We start from the raw sequence: 18,133 nt of genomic DNA on the forward strand, positions 1-18,133 counted from the left end.
AAAGCTTTTACACTTGCCAACCAGTGCTATTTTGCCACCTATTTGTGAATAAGCACATTTTATCTTCCAACTTTTGGCATACACACATACAGAAGTGACAGATCAAAACATTTAGTCCCGTTCTGGTACCAGAAAGTTGATGGTCAGAAATCAGCAGTTGATTATACCTCAATAAAGCTGAAATTTTTTAAAAAATCAGAAGTTGCGAAGGAAAGCCCTTAATAGTTTTATATGTCAGCTTAAATTCTTTATGGAATGAAAGAGGGCATAAATAAATAAATATTTCTTCTTTATATGACTGGAAGAATGAATCTTCTCTAAAGATGAACTTCTCTTTTGACCATTCTTGGAGGATTTGTGGTCATGAAGGGAGTATGACCATTCCAAATATCGGTCCAAGTAAATATTGCCTCATTTACTTGAAAAGACTTGGGTATAAAAGTAAATGTCTTTGCTTTAGTTCATTTGCATGTTGGTTGTATTTGATGTTGTGTATTTGGCAATAAAAACAATCAGAATTAATCTCAGCATTACTTATGAAGATCATATTTTACTATCCCAACAATTTTAATTAATACAATCGTTTCTTTTCTTAATGGTTTATAGATGAAACCAGCCTGTATAAAAGCCCTTACTCGTATATTTAAAATATCTGATCAAGATAATGATGGTACTCTCAATGATGCTGAACTCAACTTCTTTCAGGTAGCCCTCTTCATTTTCAGATATTTGCAAATATTGGGGTTTTTTGCTGAGAAAAGCTATAAAATTTTCATTAGCTTAAACAATGACATTGATAAACATGTCACTTTCATGTAAAACTATCTTTCACTTCAAGCTATTTAAGTTCTTATGTAGTGTATAAAACTCTTAAGCATAGGAATTGAGGGGACTCGTTAATAGTCATTTGATGGTATACAGTGGGCGTATTAAGAATGACTTGAAGTCTGAACTCTGAATTGTTTTTCTTTCTTGGTTTTCTGTAACATAGCTACACAAAGAGCTCCTTGTTTTAGACACTGGAAGGGGAGAGTAGGGAAAGTTGCTTTCCTTCTGAGGATGCCATGTTTTACTTAAATAACACAAAGCAGAGACTTTCCTAAATTAGAATTTGTTTCTTTTGGTTGTGACTCTTTGGTTTAATGTTGTTTTGTACATTAATGTTTTATATTATTTGTGATTTTAATGCTGATTTGGTTTTAAATGTATTTTTATGGTTTTTGCTAGAGAATTTGTTTCAACACTCCATTAGCTCCTCAAGCTCTGGAAGATGTCAAGAATGTAGTCAGGAAACACATAAGTGATGGTGTGGCTGATAGTGGATTGACACTAAAAGGTGGGTGAATGGTGTTTTTCCCCCTTTTGAACTTAATATTTTCAAAATTTGACAGAAAGTGAAGGTCTCTAGAGCATTATTTATACTTAAAGGGAATGTTAGTATTTACTAATATGTCTAAAATCCAACTTGGATATTTAAGAGTTGGAAGAAAACAGGCCATTGCTGAGGATAATTATCCTTACTGTCAGCATAAATTACAGATAGGGAAATTGATTGGATCTCAGGAATGCAAAGGTCCATCTGAGAGAGAGAGATTTCTGGAACAAACAAATTTATCTTAAAATTCTTCCTTTTCATAAGCATTCTTTAAATAGAAATTATTTTTAGGGAAGGCATTTTGTCTACCAGTCAAATTTACCAAGTACAGAATGTTCCCTGTAGAATATATTATAGAGCCACAGTGAAATGAGAAATGAAATTGAAAACCAGAATTTTCCATTACAGAAATAAGTGCAAAGATGTATAAAATGATTTCATTTGTTTTTATCATATAACTTTGTGAACATCCGTGTATTCCTTAGGATGTGTTTTTGGCCCTTTCGTCCAGTGCCATCTCTTGCTGACCTGGGAGTATATGTGAAATGATTCTGAAATCTGCTCTGTTTCATCGAGACACTTGTGAACTTTGTTTTGATTTGATCTTCAGTATGCAGAACTAGTATGCCCATGTCCGTGAATCGGGCTCTTGCCGTTATGTGTTCGTGCTTATCTCCCATGTGACTCTGGACCCTTTTTCACATCAACTGTATTTACTAATTTATTTTATTTCAGGTTTTCTTTTTTTACACACACTTTTTATCCAGAGAGGGAGACATGAAACTACTTGGACTGTGCTTCGACGATTTGGTTATGATGATGATCTGGACTTGACACCTGAGTATTTATTCCCCTTGTATGTACCTTTGGCTTTCTGATTGATTTCACTTGCCAAGTATTTTTAAGTTTTATTTAGCACATAGTTGGGTAGGCTTTGAGCTACTCAGGAATAATTTAGATTTATAGAGAGGTTTGTAGCAGGGTTTTTCAACCTTGTCACTATTGACATTTTGGACTGGATAATTCTTTGTTGTAGAGTCTGTCCCACGCATTATAGGATGTTTAGCACATCTTTAGATGCCAGTAACACCTCCTCCCCCAGTTGTGACAACTGAAAATGTCTGATGTCTCTAGAAATTGCCAAATGTTCCCTCAGGAGGGAGATCATCCTCAGTTGAGAGCCACTGATGTATAGTATGGCTCGGACTTTTCCTGTTCTTCTCATGGAGAGTACAAGTATCTTTTTAAATTCATTTTACTGAGGAAGGAGATAAAGATGCTAGACAAACTTGTTTTTGGAATCAAGTTTGGTTATTGGTTAGCATTTTTCTTTTCTTTTCACTGTCCTCCTCCCTAAGTTTTACAGCCTGTTCTTAGTTCAGGATAACATAAGTATTTTTCCTAAACAACCAGTCTATTTGTGGTTGTCTTCCTTTAGATAATGCTGTGTTTAAGTTCTCTTTGTTTAAAAATGGACCCAGTGTCACCCCAAAATAGGAGGCTGCCTTGCTGTAGGATGCCTCTCTCCTATATCCCGGGGAAGTGGGCTTTTCAGGGAAGTGAGTTCCTGAGATCTGGCCTTTGAGTCTTTGGCCTTTCTTCACTTTTTCAGTAGTCTTTCTTTTTTTTTTTTTTTTTTTGGTGAGGAAGATTAGCTCTGAGCTAACATCTGTTGCCAATCCTCCTCTTTTTGCTGAGGAAGGTAGGTGCTGAGCTAACATCTGTGCCCATCTTTCTCTACTTTTTGTATGTGGGACGCCTGCCACAGCATGACTTGACAGGTGGTGCGTAGGTCCACGCCTGGGATCTGAACCTGTGAACCCAGGGCCACCAAAGTGGAGCGCATGAATTTAACCACTACGCCACCGGGCCGGCCCCTTTCTTCACTTTTTCAAAGACACGTTATTTTCATGGTGTCCCTTTTTGTTTTAGCATAGCACCCCTCATATCTATGTAGGGGTTCAGAAAGTCTTTGTTGTTTTCTTCCTTCCCCATCATTGAGAAAGCAAAGTTCTTTCTAGTTGGATTCCTGGTCCATCAGTCAGTTCTAAGTTAAAACTTCCCTTGTCAAAGTTATTAGATCTTGGAGCCGGCCTGGTGACATAGTCATTGGGTTTGCACACTCCGCTTCGGTGGCCTGGGGTTCACAGGTTCAGATCCTGGGCATGGACCTACGTACCACTTGTCAAGCCATGCTGTGGCAGTGTCCCATATACAGAATGGAGAAAGACAGGCACAGATGTTAGCTCAGGGCCAATCTTCCTCACCAAAAGAAAAAAAAGTTATTAAATCTTGGCTCAAGTAATTTCCCAGATTTTTTCAATAATTATATATTGAATGAATGAATTTGTCAAGTTTTTTGTCAAGTTTTCTGTGCCCTTTGTGTGGGTAGATAAATTCTACAGGAGGTTGCTTGTCACTTGCTTAAGTGTGACAGTGAGGAAACCCCATCTCTTATGGCTTTGTGACTTACACTAATATCTCTTTCAATTCTTTATGCTCTCTGCCTTTAATTTTCTGCAAAATAACCCCTTAGAGGCACCACTTGAATCATTCTAGCCTTCTGGTTTGTTTTGTTTTTTTGTGAGGAAGATCAGCCCTGAGCTAACATCCATGCTAATCCTCCTCTTTTTGCTGAGGAAGACCGGCTCTGAGCTAACATCTAGTGCCAATCCCCCTCCTTTTTTTTTTTTTCCCCAAAGCCCCAGTAGATAGTTGTATGTCATAGTTGCACATCCTTCTAGTTGCTGTATGTGGGACATGGCTTCAGCATGGCCGGAGAAGCGGTGCGTCGGGCGTGCGCGCCTGGGATCTGAACCTGGGCCGCCAGCAGTGGAGCGCGTGCACTTAACCGCTAAGCCACGGGGCCAGCCCTGTTCTAGCCTTCTTATTAAACTCTGCCTCTGTCCTTCACACTGCTGCTAGATTACTAGATATATAAATACAGATTTGGCCATGTCATTTCCCTTCAAGGCAGGATAAAGCCCAAGCTTCTTAACATGGTCTGTGAGGTCGTTCATGATCTGCTCTGCTCATGCTCGCTCCCTGCCTTCATTCTAGAAGTAAATACTAAACTATTTATGGTCCACGAATCATATGTTGTTTCCCACTCTAGGCTTTGCCCATGGTATTTTCACTCTCTCTCTCCCTCTGTCTCCAACCTAATTAATGCCTTTTATTCCTCAAGTCTCAGTTCAGGTGACAGTGTCTCTCAGCGGTGCTAACATCGTCCCATCCCCAGGCCAGAGATGTTCCCTTTCATGGCCCCCCCCAGCATCCTTAGCTTAACCATACTCAGCACTCGCCTCATTCTGTGGAGATAGGGAGGTTATCTGTGTGTAGTCAGTCTCCGGCTTGAATGTGGTTCCGTGGAGATAGGGAGCCTGTCTTGCTTTTGTGTCCCTAGTACCTAGCTTGTGCGTTTGATAAATGTTTACTGAACTGAATTTAGGGTGAGTCAAAAAGGTCAACTCAGGCAGAAAGAACATCTCTTCACATCGTTTTCGACTCATTGCATTGTTGACATTGTATAAAGCCCATAATTATGACTTACGACTTGTTTATAGGAAGAACAAACCCATTACAGTTTAATCAGTGTTATTTGTAAAATTTTTATTTCAACCTGCCCTTCAGATTTTAAGACTATATATGTCAGCTCGAAATGACCATTATGATGACTCTTCTGAGGATTGCCATACCACTCCAGTGACTTTCCCTGGGAAGGTCTAAATGGCTCCAGCAAAGATATTTTGTAAATGATGTCATCCCACAAAAAGACTTGTTGCAGTTTTATATTCATTGCTTAAATTAAATTTTAATATTTGATTAATGATTTATTTTACTCTTAAATTTTTTTCATCAACAGGCTAAAAATACCTCCTGATTGCACTACTGAATTAAATCATCATGCATATTTGTTTCTCCAAAGCACCTTTGACAAGCATGATTTGGTAAGCTTTTAGCTGCAATTTTCCATGGTATATGATAAAATATTTTTCTGTGGATGATTTAACTCTGTTCCCTTAGCTATGGGGTACTTATGACATATAGCCAAAATTATTCAAACTCTTTTAATTAAACTAGCAAAAATACCTTCTTTTATTTATTTATTTTTATTGTTTTCTCAAGATGGAAAAGTCCAGTTTCTGATAGACTCTTGCATAGGTTTTCTTATATACGTGTAAGGAATTTTCTTGATAAAATGTAAAATTTCTTTTTGCTTGTTAGTTTTTAGAGGCATAGCTTTTCTAACCTTAGGGGGCTTTTGTGTTTGGGAATTGTTCTCTTAGACATCTAAACACTATGTATATTTTCTTGTGTATTTTCAGGATAGAGACTGTGCGTTGTCACCTGATGAGCTTAAAGATTTGTTTCAAGTTTTCCCTTACATACCTTGGGGGCCAGATGTGAATAACACAGTTTGTACAAATGAAAGAGGCTGGATAACCTACCAGGGATTCCTTTCCCAGTGGACGTAAGTATAGGGCTCACCTATTTCCTGTAGAGTTACAGCTAGTTTAAAATCATGGTGCATTACATCCCTCATTTTGTAAGTTTGTCAGATCTTACGAAATGTAAATCCTATAAGCAAGATTTACAGTGCTACCGCTATCTCTAAGATGAACTTTAGATGTTCTATAAATTTATCAGGAATGGATGTGTTTGCTTTTGGATGACGTACAGGGACATTATCCAAATAGTAATGTCTTACATCAAAGACTTAAGTAATAAGTCTTACATCAAAACTGAACTAAATTTTAATACTTTTTTGATTAAGGGAAGTGGAAACATCATTGCTGTTGCACAGTTCTTACACCTTCAGAATATGGGGATATCATATTTTACTTGACACTGAAGGCTTGTTTTGAGGCTTGTTGTTGTTGTTTGTTTTTTTTTTTTTTTTTTTTTGTGAGGAGATCAGCCCTGAGCTAACATTCGCCAATCCTCCTCTTTTTTTGCTGAGGAAGACGGCCCTGGGCTAACATCCGTGCCCATCTTCCTCCACTTTATATGGGACGCCGCCACAGCATGGCTTACCAAGCAGTGCGTCGGTGCGTGCCCGGGATCCGAACCAGCGAACCCCGGGCCGCCGCAGCGGATCGCGCGCACTTAACCGCTTGCGCCACCGGGCCGGCCCCTGTTGTTGTTTGTTTTTAATGCACTCTTAGACTTAGTGAGGGTTTGTCTACAATCTAGTTACACCATAGTTGACATTGTATCTGGGTGCTCAGGAAATCCTCTGGTCACACATGATGACGTAATTACTTTAGCCTTGGTGAGACTAACTTTCTCAACACCAGGATTTATTTTTTCAAATCATAAGAAAGGCTAACTAATTTCAAGTGCCTTTGAGTTCTTTTTGCTCCTTTCACAATTTTCAGACTTAATTATCATTAAGTCCTCAACTAGGCAGTATCTGCAGTACACTGTATAACTTGGGGAGCAGATAACATAAAATATTCCTGCTCTACATTTTACCAGCAGCTCGTTGCTCATCTTTGTGGCCTTGCTCTCTCTGGGCAGGTAGAGTAGTTACGGGAATCCCCCCACATCTTGCATTCTCCCCCCTTTCTTCTCTGCCTGAAGAATGGCAGTGTAGAAAAAATCATGGTTGGGCGCATGGGAAATTAAAGCAGTCTGACAAAAGTTATCTGGGTCTGGAGGTAAAATTATTTGAGCTGTTGGAAATTTTTTTTCTGTAAATGCTCATTTAGTAACTTTCCACATTTTAAACTCTACCCTTTCCTAGGCTCACGACCTATTTAGACGTACAGCGGTGCCTGGAGTATTTGGGCTATCTAGGCTATTCAATATTGACTGAACAGGAGTCTCAGGCTTCAGCCATTACAGGTAAGTATTTGAATACTATTCAGCTCATGATTAGAAAAGTATTTTAAAACTCCAGTTTCACATGTGAAAATAAACTCCTGTTCATTAGTCTCCCATGTCTACACTCTGTTTTCCCTGTGGTTTGATAATTTCTTTTGAGTTGAGATGCTTCATTTTATTGTTTATCAATAAAGAAAGAGTAGAGGTCTTATTTGTAGTTTACCCCTGTGGATACTCTACTGAGGAAAATAAGGGAGGGCTATGGGCATTAAAAGTATTTACCAGTCCGTCTGGTGTTTTAATTTTCTTCAAACATTAAGAACAATGCCTATGAACATGATGCTGATATTGAACTAATTGTACATCTCTTGGCTTTGTACCCATTTCTACATTAATAAATTTTTCACAGATCTTGTAATTCTTGCCAAGCAATGTGCTCCACTGACAGGAAACCCATAGGTATGGAAATAACAAATTAGGGAACTGATGGTTTCAAGAGTTTCTTATCTCCTAATTGGTGGAAAAAAATGCCATATCTTATAGGAAGCCCCAGCACAAGAAGAAAACCAGTCTTAAATTGACAGAGCAAGTACCTTTTAAAGTACTTAACCAGTTAGACAGTATTTGATGCAGCACCAAAGAGTAAGGATTTAATTGCTAGCTGGCGTGAGGTTCCTTCACTCAATAATGTGGACATTTTTCTATATCAATATGTATACTTTTACATATCTTTAATTTAAATAATGTGTCGTCATAGGGATGTTCTATAACTTATTTATCTCATAATTATTGTATGTGTTTTATCATTTTCAGATTTTTGCTACTATAAATAGTGCCTCTGTTGAGCTTTGTTGTGGTTGAATCTTAGGATACAGCTTAAGGAGGCTCTTTACTTCAGGAGGAGATGCCCCACTGCTCTGCTGATACAGCATTGTTTTCTGGCCTGCCTCTTTTACACATTTACATTTGAAAGGCTGATTAACCCCAGAGTGCATATCCCTTTCCTATTTTTTGATCCGGGAGAGTGCAGATTTGAGATAGCTTCTTTTAGTTTGTAATTTGTTATGACAATAGTTTATCACAGAAAAAAATAGATGGGATATAGTGATGCCTATAGTCATTGTAATTTTCATTCATTTTTAAGATGTCATTTTTCTTATGAAAATATACTACTTATTTTATGATGAAATAAGTATTATTTGGATCCTAGAAATTCACTTTACAGCCAACTTTCAGAAATGCATCTTTTCCACTAAGTAGAAAAGGCTCTTCTGTGTTATATTTAGTACTTTATTTCACATACAGCTCAACTGTTATACAGTATGTTTGTTTATTGATCAAACACTTAATAAATGTAATAAATAGCACTACCCTATTTTGCAGAAGGTGAAATGGAGGCTCAGTGAGTCTAAGTGGTACATAATTAGTTTTTTTTTCGTTTTTAGTAACGAGAGATAAAAAGATAGACCTTCAGAAAAAACAGACTCAAAGAAATGTGTTCAGATGTAATGTAATTGGGATGAAAAACTGTGGGAAAAGTGGAGTTCTTCAGGCTCTTCTTGGAAGAAACTTATCGGTGAGAGTTCTCAGAAAATAATACCTTATCCAACAAATTTTTATAGTCACGAGTTTACATAGTTTTTTCAGAGTCGTTAACCTTTTTCAATGCTTACTAAAACTCAGTGACCTATGTATATTAGTAAAGTAAAATCTAAAGTGTAACAATGATCTCATTGAACTGGCTTTATCTTTGTTTCATTGATGTTAGCTATCATTTGTCTTTCTTTTTATAACCAGTGTTTAGATGGGGATTAAATTAATACACATGTGAAAGTGTCTATCTCAGTTCTTGGCATGAAGTAAATGTACAGTAAATATTTAAAATTGAATATTGATATCTAATTCTGACTACTGCCTTGAGTAAGGAGGTTGACGTATTTCCAGATGAGTTTCATAACAGACCAAATTATAGTATAATGAGAGTTGCCAGCAGGTGGCTCTGGAGTACACACTTTCAAGCATATAGTTTACTTCCTTTTCAGTTGCAGCTTTCACTTTATGCAGAGCAAATGCATCTTTTGTCTTAGACCTTAAGAGCTAAGAAACATGAAATCAATATCCCCTTTGTACTGATAAATAATACATAGTGTAGAGAAGAATGCCTTTTATTTATAACACACCCACACATACATGCAGAGTATGTGGGTTGATGAAAACTAGTTACTGTAATTTCTTACTGTAAATATTGAGATTTTTGGTTGCTTTCAGAGGCAGAAGAAAATTCGTGATGATCATAAATCCTACTATGCGATTAACACTGTTTATGTGTATGGACAAGAGAAATACTTGTTGGTAAGAAATTCTCTGGCATATAAAGGTTATTGATTACCAGGTACATTTTTAAATGACTCTTTGAAAACACAATTGGATTTAATTTAATGGCTGTATGTAGAACTTTTGTGTGATTTTTTTTTTTTCCACCTGATTTATTCACTGGAATTTATTTTAATTCCCTTGATCTGTGTGGTGATTACATGGGTGTAGATATATGTAAAAATTCATATTTATGTGCTTAATTGTATGTTATACCACAATAAGAAGGTAAAAAACATTAACTCCTCTTTACTCTTTCTTCCACTTTTATATAAAAAAGTGATGTCCTTTACTCTTGACTAGAAACTAATATGAAAACCTTTTAGTGCAGGCGCTTGGTAGTTTATCTGTAATCTGATCGAGTTTTATCTGTTTAGCAGGGAGGAGTATAGTTAACAAATGTGTTAGCCTAAAAAATGAGTGAAAGAAGAGTATGACTGAAAGATATTACGAAAGACAATAGAAAGAGATTGTGTGTTCTCCTCGGATTCAGTCAGATTTCGATTTGAACCCTGGTCCACCATTGATTAGCTGTGTGACCTCAGGCAAGTGGCTTAGTCTCTCTGAGCCTGAGTTTCTTATTAAGTTAGCTAATAAGAGAAGCTCCTAACAAATAATAGGTACTAGAAAAAGTTTATTCCCTTTCTTTTTGGAAATAATTTATTCTGCCAGACAGATCACATTGAATTTTATGCATATTTTACTCTTTATGATAAAAGTTCTTTGTTAGTTTCTTATTAAATCTTGTTTATCTCCCATTCTTCTCCTATAAGTATAGTTCTACTTATTGGATACTCAGTAAATATTGCTGACTGTTAATTTTCCTGTTTTTATTCTTACACTATTCTTTGTAAGTTGATGTCTTTCGTGTTTCTGAATATCCATGCTGTAACAGTGTTCTTTTGGGAACATATTGAGTCACTTCTGACTCTACACTTCCCCTTTCTTCTCTTCAAGAAGGATGCACTGTCTTATATAACTCAGTGCTGAATTTTAGTCTTGTTGGATCATTATTATATCATAGATGGGATATTTCATTAGAGATTTTATAATAAACCTTGAAAAAAAGTAGACAGTGAAGTAAAACAGAATGACCTTAGTATAAAGAGTCTTTTGCTTTGTGTTTTTGATTAATGGGAGAAAAGGTGGTGTGGTAGAAAGAAAATAGTCTTGGAGTCATATCTGAGTTCCAGTTTTGGTGTGATAACCTGTTAGAGGTGTTATCTTAGGCAGTTGACTTAATCTCTTTAGCCATTCTTCTTACCTATAGAATGTGGAGGATGCATGTAAAGGGCCTGCCCAGCGCTTGAGTCACTCACTAAATGGTAGCTTCTGTAGAACCTTAATCACCATTTTTAATTCACAAAATCAGAAGCTACTTGTTTATCTACACTTCTCACTTCTCAGAATGGTCTGAAAAGTTATACTTAACTAGTATTTTTTATTAGGAAGTCAGGTTAAGCAAGTGATAAAACATCATGACTTTAATTATATATCAGTGTTATGATACTTATGTTTCTCGTTATCTTTTTCTTTACACAAGTTGCATGATATCTCAGAATCGGAATTTCTAACTGAGGCTGAGATCGTTTGTGATGTTGTGTGCCTGGTTTATGACGTCAGTAACCCAAAATCCTTTGAATACTGTGCCAGGATTTTTAAGGTTTGTCACTCTTTTGGTCTATAACTAAGTTTAACTTTATGTGGAGTTTAATGGAATTGTAATGTGGTGTTTTCTAACCAGGGAAATGCAAGACAATCATTTCGGGAGCTTTTTGAAAATACGTGCATCTGTGTCCTATCCCTAAAGGTCCTAGTTTCATTCCAAGGGAGTGGAGTCCCAGACATCTGTATTTTTAAAAACATTTTTTCCACATGTGACTCTGATGTACATTCCTGGTTAAGAACGTCTGTAGTGGGGCCGGCCCCGTGGCTTAGCGGTTAAGTGCACGCGCTCTGCTACTGGCAGCCCGGGTTCGTATCCTGGGTGCGCACCAATGCACTGCTTCTCCCGCCATACTAAGGCCGTGTGCCACATACAGCAACTAGAAGGATGTGCAGCTATGACATACAACTATCTACTGGGGCTTTGGGGGAAAAATGAATAAATAAATAAAATTTAAAAAAAAAGGAACGTCTGTAGTAATGGAAAGTTTTCTTGGCTGTTAGGAATGTTCATGGGTTCTATATTGCCAGTTACACCAAGAATAATAATAGCCAGAGCAAGGGGAAAAATCAGAGGCTTGAAAAGTTATCAGTCACTTTGAGATTATCAACAAGATTCAATAGCAGTAAATTATATGTACAAAGGAATTTATTCTGGCATTGTTTTTAATGGTAAAAAACTGGAAATAATTGAAATGTCTAACAATAGGAGGATGATTTACCAAATTAAGATAAAATAATCCAGTGGAATATTAAGCAGCCATTAAAAGTAATGATTTTGCAGTCAAATGCTCTACCACTGAGCTATACCCCCTGAAAGTAATGATTTTGAATTCTGAAAACATGAAAGATTCAGTATTATATTTTTAAATATAATATGTATGTCCAGCATGACTGCAACTGTATAAACATATTTATAAATGCATGTGCTTAAGGACTAGAGGTAATATGAGAAAATGAAAATAGTGTGCTTTAGGATAGAGGAATTTAGGTAGATTTCTTTTTATTTCAAAATATTGTCTTTTTAATCAAAATGTATACTTTTTCAATTTGTAGTGAATCTGAAGAATTGTCATAGGTTTGTATTATTACCAATGTTAGAAAAGTGGTCTTGGTCTTCTTAGGAGACTGACTGGATCACTGCTAATCTTTCCCTCTTAGTTCATTTTCTCTTTGAAACTATTGATACTTTGCCTATCTAGAGAAAGTGTTTAGTGCACATTTAATTAAATTTGGTCATTTTAGAACTTGTCATCAGATTTTTATTTCATTTTTTATTCCATAGCAACACTTTATGGACAGCAGAATACCTTGCCTAATCATAGCTGCAAAGTCAGACCTGCATGAAGTTAAACAAGAATATAGTATTTCACCTGCTGATTTCTGCAGGAAACACAAAATGCCTCCACCACAAGCCTTTACTTGCAATACTGCTGATGCACCCAGTAAAGATATCTTTGTTAAATTGACAACAATGGCCATGTACCCGTAAGTACTTGCTCTGCCATTGTTTTCTTGTTGCATGGTTCATAATAACATTGCATGCCATTATTGGGTGGAATCTTTGTCACATAGAAGTTGTTCAGCAACAGAAAGAGACTTTGTAATGAGAAGGTACAAATTTATGAGTAAGTGCAAGTTTGGTTTGGGTGCCATAATAAAATTATATAAACATTGCTTCTGACAATATTTGTATATTTTTGAGCAGACTGTAACTATCTTAATAGGATAGTGCAATAAAACTCAGCCTCCCACCCGGCGTTAAAAAAATAGTCTTACTGCAATAAAACGAGGTTAGCATCATGTTGCTTTATGCTTACAAGGTATTTCCATATGAACAAAAAATTCATTTTTATATTTTCCTGTTGAGTAATTAGCCTTGAGTATTGAAAGATTCTAAAATCTTTTATGAATTTATGTTTAGATTATGGGTATGTTTGACTTTAGGATAAAATGTCTTTTTTAAGTGCTGTAAAAAGTACTCGTAATTGGAATCCCACTATATAAATGTTTTACATTGTGTTTTGAGCCACAAATTTTATGTACATTTATTGTATATCTATACATGCGTATGCACAAGCACATAACTGTGGTCATCTTTGTAGTTTACTAACTGCCTTAAAATTGCATGGTTCTTAATGGCATTCTCTTCAAGTACTGTGTTTGTATAAATTCTGTTTTGTAACAAGGTAGTTTTTCAGGCAGTGCGTTTCTCAGAACTTATAGTTTATGCTATTTATTATTATATTAGTCTCTAAATTATTTTTCTTATGAAAATTACAGTATAAAGTAGGGTGGTAATCAAACATTGCTATAAACTGACAAGTTTTTCAGAAAGGTGTTAATTTGTACAGATTTTTCAAATCGGAGTTAACTTGACTGCTATTTCATTAACTAATATTTCTTAAAAAAAATGCAGCACACCCTTGAAATTCTATTTGTGTTGGAAGACAAGTCATTCCTATTACTATAAGATAAGCAAAACCTTATTTATGTTTTACCTTTGCTTTAAAACTCTCATGTATGTTATCTACAGAGAGGATCAATACAGAGACAGACTCTCCCGAGACATGGGCAACACTGATAGAATAGAGAATTTGAGAAAAATCTGGGTCTTTCTAAAAACTGCTTTGTAAGTTACTTTTTCTTTGTGGCTTCTGTGGGATTTTGTTGACATTTTCTTATAGATGACCAAATCTCCTTTCTTGCCATAATTAACATTTAGTAATTATTCAGAAACGCACTGCTTGGTTGGCTTACTGCCTAACTGTATATTATGGTGTCTTTTTTTTTAACTGTGTAAGTGGACTATTTTAATCTTGAAAATAACTGCAGCTGTGTTTTTAGATCTGCATCTTTAAAACATTTTACTGCGATTTGTGTGTGTGTGTGTGTGTGTGTGTATGTGTGTGTGTGTATATGATAAATGTACATACATGGACACTTGTTTAAATGGTTAATCCCAAACTACTTCTCATGAAGCATCTCCCTGTTGCTAAGCATACTTTGCATCCCTCCTTTTTGGTGGGTGGAGCCTATGTATGTTGAAGAGTCAGATTCAGTTTATAAAATAGCAGATGGATTCCAGTATGACAGCTGGCAGTGACTTGATAGCAGTGAAATGTTCATCATCACAAGTCTAGTTTTAAAAAGGAATGTCTTGAGCCTATAAGAGTTTTTAAAACAATTAATTCTTGTTTTTCTTCATGTTGGGAATTAGGCATTATTGGGATGCTGCTAATCTCCACAACCATGCCACCGTGTGCTGTGGTCTCATCAGATCTCACAAGCTAAGCCAAGTCAGATTGGGCCAGTCCTTTGACTGAGAAGCCTCTAAAAAATGTTCAGGTGTTACAGGAAGTGATGGCATTGATTCATCAGGTGGCGCTCTTCTGAGTGCATTCTGTGCCAGTACCTCTTCGGGGGTGGTGTGATGGTTTTGTATGTCTGAGTGGTTCTGACCACTGAGCAGTCATTGGAGACCCCTACTTTGATTGTTAGGGTGGAGGTGAAATGGTTGCTCCATGTGCCTGTACCAACTGGTGCAACTCCACTCAACCAGAAAGGAGTCAGAAAGCCTCCCTAAATTTCCTATCTACTATCAATTGGATCCATTGTTGATTTTTGCTTCCTTACCCCAAGTTTCATACTATCATACTTAGCTGCTGTGTTTTAGTAGCAGATGAAATTAACCCTGTCTTATGTTCAAGTGGAAATTTATGAAGCACTTTGATTTCCTTTGGGAGCCAGGGTGCTTAATGAATTAAAGACGATGTTGTACATATCTCCTCAGGGTTGAATATACTCGTCTTTTGACGCTTTTGTGTATTTGTCACTCTTCTCCTTCCTGGTTTTCAGGCATGTGTGTATGCTGAGGGAGGAGGAGGGAACGGTTATTCAAATGTTAGCAAACCTTGTCCTTTTGGTGGATGCTATGGCTTACTCAGTTTTTTTTTTTTTTATTAATTTAGTTGAGGGTGCCATCTATTGCTGTGCATATTTATTCCACTAAAATTCCACCCTTATGTTAATAATTCCATCCCCCCTCCAAAAAAAGCAAAAGTGTTAGCTAATTTTCCTTAGATTTTCTATAGGGAGGGGGGAGGGAGCTATTGCCATTTATTGTATTTTTAGTAAATGTGGAATTCTGCACAACTTTAGCATGCCCCACACTATCCTTTTCCTTAGTGTTGCTTATGCCTAAAGTTTTTTTTTTAAGTTGGCACACCCTGACTTGTGCCATATTTGTAAGTAAGAACTCAACTCCTGTCCTTCTGTGTGTTTTCGCAGCCATGCCCGGTTACGCTGTATGTGCACCTGCAACAGGTGTACATTTTGCATCTGTCAGAACTTCCTCAACTCAGACTTGCTGCAATCTGTAAAGAACAAAATCTTCACTGCAGTTCTTAACAGGTTCTTAACTTTATTTACTGGGTACCAGGCATTCTGTTAAAATACAAAAGAAAAAAGTGGATAACTATTTATTATACAGATACTCACTACAAAGACAACAAGCTGACTGATGCCCAGCTACCTTCCACTACAGTTCTCACTGTGGTGACAAGGTTTAGTTTGGGAATCATCCTTAATAATGTTTTTAAATTAATAGATATATTTAGAGGACTATAAAATAAGATTTTGGTGTTTTTTTTTTTCATTAAAGTATCTTTCATATTAGAGGATAATACATGTAGGGAGATTAAAATTTTTTGGCTGAGAGTTGTAGAACTAGATTAGGACTTTCGTAGTAAGGAAAAGACATGCTGTTCCCAAATGTTATACTATACTCAGCTTTCATTCGAATAATACAACTTATTAAAACCGTACTAATGTGAACAGTATCTTAGGTTTGAAAACATTCTCTGTTATAAGGACCTGGAATGTTTATTTGAAAGAACATCGTTTCTGGAAATGAGGATAATAAGCAACTTTAAGGATTCAAAGGAATATGGAAAAGAAAAAAAGATCTGTAGCACTAGTTTTTGAGGTCTTTATAATTGAGCCAAAACATGAAGTATGCCTAGAAAATAATATGCTTTTAAAAAAGAAAGAAAAACAAAAAAATAGGATATATACATCCCCTCAAAGCAGTGAACTTGGAAGGTTATATTGTTATTCTGGGCATGCTACTTTTGTTCAAATTGATTTTACATTTTGTGAGCATTTAAGAGCCTATGTAATATTAATTTGTACCTGATGTCAAATTTTTGTGTGTCTAAGGGTAAATTAGGTTTTCAAAGTCATTCAAATGTCATTGGGAGCTAGGCTTCATTAAGACAGATGATCAAGCTAAATAGGTTTTGATTAGAAATGGGTCAGTTATTTGGTTTACCACTGAACTCGCACTGAGGCCGAGGCCCTGACTATACCAGATGAGTAGGATAGTTTGTATCTACCAGCAATATAGTAGACGTGGCTGTGAAACAGTGAGACTATCTTATGTGAGTCAGAAGCTGACTTTGAAGGCATTCTAAAAGAGTTTCAGTGATGTTTTAAGCACTAGCACCTCTGGAATAAGAATGCAGCCATCTCAGGTGACTGCTTTGAAGGGATCACCACGCTTGTTTGGTGGTAAAGCTCTGCCTCTGTCCTTGGAGTGACATCTTATAAAGTAGTAACACAGGCAGATTCTCTCATGACAACTGTCTGGGAAAAGGTAAGGCTAGTTCAAACCAAACAACACTCAGGAGCTCTGGTGTCAGAAATGGTGGAGTTGGAAGAGATTCTGGAATTCGTCTGGCCTAACCTCCCATTAGAATGCCTTCCTGCAAGCCTTCCTGAGACGGTGCTGTGTATCTGCTGATAGCTTTCCTCATTGGAGAGGGTTTTTGCTTTTGCTTTGCTTTCTATTTTTTTTTTTAACTACAATGATTTCCCTATAACTTTCTCTCCTTTAGTTTTAGTTCTGCCCTTTAGAACAACACACGACTATTCTACTCCCTCTTCAACATAGCAATCCTTCAGACATTTGAAGACGGCCATCATGTCTCCCCTAATTTTCTCTTCTCCAGGTAGAACATCCCCATTTCTTCCAGCCTTTTCTTAAATTAGATGGTTTAGTGACCTCATCATTCCTGGTTGTCCTTATTTGAAAGCCCCGTAGGTTTTCAGAGTACGTCTTAAAAGGTGCCACTGAGAATGGAGAACAGTGCTCCAGGTGTGATCTGATTAGCCCAGAACAGTGGGCAGTCGTGTTCCACAGTTAGGACAGCACCTGTCTACTGCATGAATTAACTTTTTAGCAGCCCCATCCCACTGTTGATGCATATTAATCTTGGGGTTAACTGAAATCACTTGTTTTTTTCGTATGAAGTGCTATTAAGACAGTGTCCCCTCCTCTCTAATTGTGTATTTCACATTTTTAGTTGACTCTTTAAATCTAAATGCAGATACGTATGTATCTCTATTAAATGTCATTCTTTTTGATCCATTTGTTCTAGCTCAGTCATTTCAAACATTATTTCTGTCATTTGTCCCATTATATATCTCTCAGCATTGTGTTATTTGCAAATTTGGTAGATATGTCTTCTTTATCTTTGAAGTTATTGATGAAAAATAATGTTAAGTACTTGGAGATTGGAGAGAGAGAGAGCGCTAAAGGAGCAAGCCCTATAGTACTCCACTGGAGAACTCTTTTCTTAATGACACAGGTTCAAAATTCTTGGGGAAAGATTATTTTGTCAAAAATATTTTATTATCCAGCCCATATTTTACCTTATTATTTTATCAGAGATTTCATGGATGGCTTTTTTGAAATCTATATATAATTTCTACCACATTCCTCTGATCTACCAATGCAGTAACTTTATCTGAATAGGAAGTGATATCTATTTGATGTCTTATTCTTGGTAAACCCACCTTGGCTCCTAATAATTGCTGATCACAAACTAT

The 18,133-nt window shown here is 36.5% G+C and overlaps 1 protein-coding gene across 4 annotated transcripts in view; it reads left to right on the top strand.

Annotated features, from left to right (window-relative positions):
• RHOT1 (ras homolog family member T1) overlaps window positions 1–18,133 on the top strand; it is a 58,436-nt gene that overhangs the window by 30,164 nt on the left and 10,139 nt on the right. The window contains exons 9-20 of one of the 4 annotated variants that reach the window (XM_058560335.1): window positions 607–705; window positions 1,228–1,336; window positions 2,111–2,231; window positions 5,241–5,325; window positions 5,704–5,849; window positions 7,125–7,225; window positions 8,650–8,780; window positions 9,473–9,556; window positions 11,121–11,240; window positions 12,528–12,730; window positions 13,779–13,874; window positions 15,533–15,655. In XM_058560335.1, the coding sequence (XP_058416318.1) occupies window positions 607–705; window positions 1,228–1,336; window positions 2,111–2,231; window positions 5,241–5,325; window positions 5,704–5,849; window positions 7,125–7,225; window positions 8,650–8,780; window positions 9,473–9,556; window positions 11,121–11,240; window positions 12,528–12,730; window positions 13,779–13,874; window positions 15,533–15,655 (1,418 nt within the window). The remainder of the gene's footprint in view (window positions 1–606; window positions 706–1,227; window positions 1,337–2,110; window positions 2,232–5,240; window positions 5,326–5,703; window positions 5,850–7,124; window positions 7,226–8,649; window positions 8,781–9,472; window positions 9,557–11,120; window positions 11,241–12,527; window positions 12,731–13,778; window positions 13,875–15,532; window positions 15,656–18,133) is intronic. The other 3 variants (XM_058560336.1, XM_058560337.1, XM_058560338.1) reach the window with 3 other exon arrangements.

The sequence above is a fragment of the Diceros bicornis genome, chromosome 18 (genome assembly GCF_020826845.1).
Source record: "Diceros bicornis minor isolate mBicDic1 chromosome 18, mDicBic1.mat.cur, whole genome shotgun sequence".
NCBI lineage: Eukaryota > Metazoa > Chordata > Mammalia > Perissodactyla > Rhinocerotidae > Diceros > Diceros bicornis.